The following is a 5264-nucleotide window of genomic DNA, read 5'->3' as shown; positions in this document are numbered from 1 at the left end:
CATGGAGGTGGGAATCCATGTCATTTAAGCCTTTTCTGCTCAATATTCACAGCTGCAAAAACAGCAGGCAAAGTCCTGACCTCCCAAAACTAAGCACCAGGCACCTTCCCTCTCTCTCCTCTGGTCCACCCAGATGCTCTTGGGGTGGCAGCTACACCCATTTAGGACAGGTTCTCCTTATCAAGACGCCCTTATACTTTGAGAGGTGAGAAGACACTCTTTGGGACAAATTTTCTATTTATTTTTCAATTTTCTTCTGAAGTCAGGCAAGTCCCTCTGTTGCCCCCCTAGCAGGACGTCAGCCCAATGTGCCCACCCCTGGCAGCGCTCCCTGAGAACATGGCTCTGGGGGCGAGAACAGCGTCCCCCTCCAATGGGACTGCCCCAGGGGGAGGCATCTAATGACAATTTGACTGGTGGAGTGAAGCGCGACTCGTGTTTGTTTGGATAGTCAAAGGACTTGGAACAAATGTCTCTGATTTATGTTGGTTTAGATGAAAGGACCCCAGCCTTGTCACAGGATCAATGGGGCTGGTGAGAAATCACTTGTGTAGACCCCCTCTGCTGACCCTTTTAAAACAGAAGAAAATATAATGATAACGATAAAACAACCACAACAATAATAATTATTTAGGTTGGAAAAGACCTTTAAGATGATCGAGTTCAACCGTAAACCTAGCGCTGCCAAGTCCACCACTGACCCATGTCCCTAAGTGCCGCATCTACACATCTTTTTAATACCTCCAGGGATGGTGCCTCAACCGCTTGCCTGGGCAGTCTGTTCCAATGCTTGACAACCCTTTCAGTGAAGAATTTTTCCCTAATATCCAGTCTAATAATAATCACAGAAGAAAGTTTTCACAACTCAGAGACACTCACTCCTTTCTGGACCAGGGCGCATTGGGGTGCCAAGAGCAAGGTCAGGGACTGGGGCTGCAGGTTTGGGGTCACCTGTAGTCTGGGTGACCAAAAGCTTGGGGCATTTTGCTGCTTGGTGCCTTGTGTTTTACTTCCCATCCTGACCTGGCTGACAATCCCTGCCCTTGCAGACCTGATGCCTGGCTGGGAGGGAAGAGCAGGCTGGACATGGTGGTGCCTGGAGTGGGGGACCAGTGGGGACAGGGACTGCCGCATCCGCATCCATCTGGCATACTGAAGCAGCGAATGAAGGAAAAGGAAGGAGGGGGTGGGTAGAAGAGAAAATCCCAAAGATCCTCGGATAATAAGCACCATTAAGGTTAGTCTGTCTCATGATTGTTTCTTATTAAAAAGAGACTGTACTTTATCTGTGCAGGATATGCTGTTTGGATGAGGGAATTAGCAGAGTGACTGCCTCCATATCATCTAATTAGCAAAAATGTTGATAAGCAGATACAATCACATATGATTAGGATCCTTTTAAAAAGCCACTCCATTAATTAAATAGACAGAAAGGCCGCCTCCAGCCCTCGCGTGCCACTGATTAGAATACAAATATTTACACTAATCTCACCTCCATCAGCCATGGGACACTTTTGAGTATTTTTAGTGACATCAGATTACTATTGATTTTCATCCCCAATGTCAGACCATTTTGTTAGTATCTGAAAGTGCTGCCTTCAGTTTCGGATGCTTTAAATCATGTTAAGGGTTTATCTTAATGACGCTGCTGATAACCACTGTTCAGGTCACTCGTACTTTCTCTTCAAAGAACACAGTCTGGGCTGGTTTTTATTGTTTGTACTTGAGATTTAAGATACGAAAAACATTTCTCATTTCAAAGCCTTGGTTTCTAGGGATGGGGCTGCCAGGCTAGTTTGGGTTCTAGTTACTTGATGTGTGCATGTCTCTCTCATTTCCCTTTCTCCCTGCCTCTCCTCGACCCTTTCTTTTTTCCTTGCAAACCCTTTTGGCTCACAGCAGTGGCCTCTCTTGAATGGCTGCTAATCTCTGACGCCTGCTGCAGGCAGCAGACAGACAGGCAGTGAGTGTCCTCCATTCGGGGATGATGGGAGAAAAACAGTCCCTACTTTTCAGATGGGTAGAATGCACTAAATCCAAGACAGATAATCCAGTGCGCCAGCCAGTCTGAGATGGGCACTCATCATCAAAAGCAAGTACGGGAGGAGGCGGTTTGCAAAGAGACAGCACAAGGCAGAGTCACCTCCTTTCTTCTGTGCACAGCCCCACTCCCTGCAATAGATAACTGGCCTGGGACCCTCCAACAGGCTTTTCTGATGCTCCATTTTCCCTTCTGGGTAACAGAGTAGGAACAGCAATTGCTCTTGAAATTTCTGCCAAACATCTGCAAACAGACCACGTTGGCAGTGGCTAGGAGCTGTTGGCACCTTTCAGTGGCTTGTGGGTGGTAAGCTTGGATCACCCTTGAGTCCAATGGACTATCCTAAAAAAACACTAGCCCAAATAAATGAGTACCCTGGGTGAAGATTTCAAGCAAGTGCTACAGTGTGAGAGAGCCATGAAGCCTTAGCTCTCCCCTCAGTGTAGAAGAGCGCTTTGGGATGCTTCGGGAGTGCAAAGAGCCCTCTGAGTTGAAACGGGCAGCAAGAGCTTGCTGCTGGGCCCAGGTTAAATTTTGCCATTGCTGCGGTACAAACAACACCCAGCAGAGAAATAATTCATGTGGCACAACCACTCTGTAGTTAAGAAGACCTCTTCTGTGCAAAAGAAGGCAAAACCCAAGATCTCCCCAATGAGGTGAGCCCATGGGACCACGAGCTCCTCGGTTGCTTTGCACTTCCTTCAGCTCCAGCCTCCAGACCAGCACTGCGCTGCCTTACGGCAACTTTTACCGCCAGGATATGACAAGCACCTTCATACTACTGACCCATCACTGACCAGCGAGAAAACCAGCAAAACAAAGCCCTTCCCCAGTACACATCAGCTCAATCACCTTTCTTCCTTCCTCTGTCACATTGCTTTCTACAGGCTGACATGGCTGCCCCTTGGCTTCACAGCCCTGCACGTATGATGTACGTTAGGACAGCAGCCAGCTCATACGCTGCGCATATGCTCTTTGGTCTGGCCAGCTCTTGACTCCTTCCCAAAGTGTGGGATAATGGAAACGAGGGCAGTGATCTGCAACACATGCTGCCATTAGTAGGTGTTTATGACACTGTGTTACAGACAGATGAGTTCTCAGTACTGGCACTTCCTTGGAGACCTCCTTCATGCAACAGTTCCCTGTGAGGATATTGCATTTCCCACAGGAATGGCAAATCCAGGGAACAGAAACAGATGCAGTATAAACCCAGACTGGATCATCAAAGTTTAGCTTCTCAGGCTGAACTTGTCTGTGTGGCGTTCATGTGATATCCCTGTTGTACATACATCCACCTTGGGACTGATATCCAAAAAATCATGTAGAAAAGAGGTTAAGGTTGTCAACGAGCTTCATTCTGGGTATTTATTTTGGTACCAACGTGAGAACTAAGCTCTTCCAGAAGTATTAGGTTTGGCTATAAACTCAGAAGAGATGATAACGGTCATCTAATCATGATCTTGGGAAAAAGGCCCTTCATAATGAAGGATGTGCAACTTATTTGGAGTTTAAATTTGGCTAGTGCCACCTTCCAGCTGCTTTGTCCGGGAGCCTGAAGATCCCTGTGCCATTGAACTTCTGTTCCCATGCAGGTTCCTACAGAATATGATGAAGCTGGCACTGAACTTCCTCTTAATACTAAGAGACTTTCCCTGAGTATCTCCCTCCAGACAATATTTTCCAAACCCTTAATCACATGTTATGGCTCCTCCCTGAGCCTTCTCCAATTTATCAATGCTTTTCCCAAACTGTGGGAAGCCAAACTGCAAACAGCTTTCCTGTAGCTGCTGCTATAGCGTAATATGCCCCATAGGGGTAAAATGACCTCACTACACTGCACTTCCCTGGACTGCACATGAAACCACACTGACTATCTGAGAATCTCACCTTTGGGCAGGTGCAGGCAAAAAATAATCTGACAAAGTAAGTCATATGTCACATCACAGCTACATCGGGGAACTACAATGTCACATGTATGATCTACGTTTAAAAACATAAGGCCAGTGACAACCAGCTCCACCCTAGAATGAAGTCAGGTCAACTGAGCAATGATTGGCTGAGCCCCCTCTGAGGTCACAATTTAACAATTCGTAAGGAACAGGCTTAAAAAGAAAGGATACGGTCAAGCAGCACTGTGTGGCCTTGTAATGCAAAAGGATGGAGCAAAATCAAGGGATAAACTGAGCATCTACCCACCCCTGAGGAGCGCAGCAGCATTCGGTGTCTAGGACTCTCTGCGTGCTGGTCATCCCTGGGCTTCACATCCTTGGAGGGAGAGAGGTACCAGGCACCTTCGAACAGCCCCATCTTTCCTTTGAGATGGTGGATTATTACAAAGTCCTTGGACTGCAAAAAAGTGCCTCACAGGATGATGTTAAGAAATCCTACCGCAAACTGGCCCTAAAATGGCATCCTGATAAGAATCCCAGCAACAAGGTGGAAGCTGAAAAGCAATTCAAAGCAGTGTCTGAGGCATATGAGGTTTTGTCTGACCCTCAGAAACGATTGCTGTACGACAGGTCTCTTAAGGAGAGCAGATCCCAGAGAAGAAGTGCCACAGGGGGTCATAATGGCTCCTTTGATTCCCCTTACGTATTCCATGACTTCAATGAGATCTTTAGCGAAGTCATTGGAGGAATGGATCCCTTTGTACCTGTTTTCTGGGGCCCCTTCGACAACATCAGAAACAATGGTGAAAACTGGCACAGGACAAGTGGAAGAGGAAGGAGCTCCAGCCTGTTTTCTGACTTTATGGAGTCATTTATGCCACAGAATTCATTCAGCCCCAGCGAGCAGCCCACCTCCTCCTTTGCTGAGGACACAGCTGGGCCACACAGTGTCAGATCAGTGTTAACCACTACTGAAATAATCAATGGCAAGAGGATCACCACCCGGAAAATCATCGAGAATGGGCAGGAGAGAACAGAAGTGGAAGAAGATGGCCAGCTGAGGTCTGTGACAATAAATGGGAGAGACCACCTGAAATTATAATGTCCCCCAGCACAAGCATTAACTGCAAGCTGTGGGACATGCTTTCATTGCTCAACAGATGGGATCTACTACAAGCAGGATTAATAAACGCTGAATTCATGACACAACCGATGCAGACTTCTCAATGGTTGGGAACAAATACTTCACAGGTAAACATATGGAGTTATGCTAAACTAAGGAGTGGGACTCTACTAACCCTGTGTAAGGTGATAGTGCTTGTTCAGTAAATAGG

The 5264-nt window shown here is 46.9% G+C and overlaps 1 protein-coding gene across 1 annotated transcript; it reads left to right on the top strand.

The window, feature by feature from the left end:
- The first annotated feature begins 4360 nt into the window (after positions 1-4360).
- DNAJB8 (DnaJ (Hsp40) homolog, subfamily B, member 8) lies at positions 4361-5032 on the top strand. Its single transcript, XM_010571938.1, has one exon. It carries the CDS (start codon positions 4361-4363, stop codon positions 5030-5032), a length of 672 nt encoding a protein of 223 aa, XP_010570240.1.
- Positions 5033-5264: the final 232 nt, after the last annotated feature.

This window comes from Haliaeetus leucocephalus, unplaced genomic scaffold (genome assembly GCF_000737465.1).
Source record: "Haliaeetus leucocephalus isolate CR32 unplaced genomic scaffold, Haliaeetus_leucocephalus-4.0 Scaffold2, whole genome shotgun sequence".
NCBI lineage: Eukaryota > Metazoa > Chordata > Aves > Accipitriformes > Accipitridae > Haliaeetus > Haliaeetus leucocephalus.
Note: the sequence above shows the minus strand (reverse complement) of the source record. Positions and strands in the feature narration are given on the sequence as shown.

Excerpts from the sequence above, each read along its gene's own strand:
- DNAJB8 (XM_010571938.1), top strand. The coding sequence starts at position 4,361 with ATGGTGGATTATTACAAAGTCCTTGGACTGCAAAAAAGTGCCTCACAG.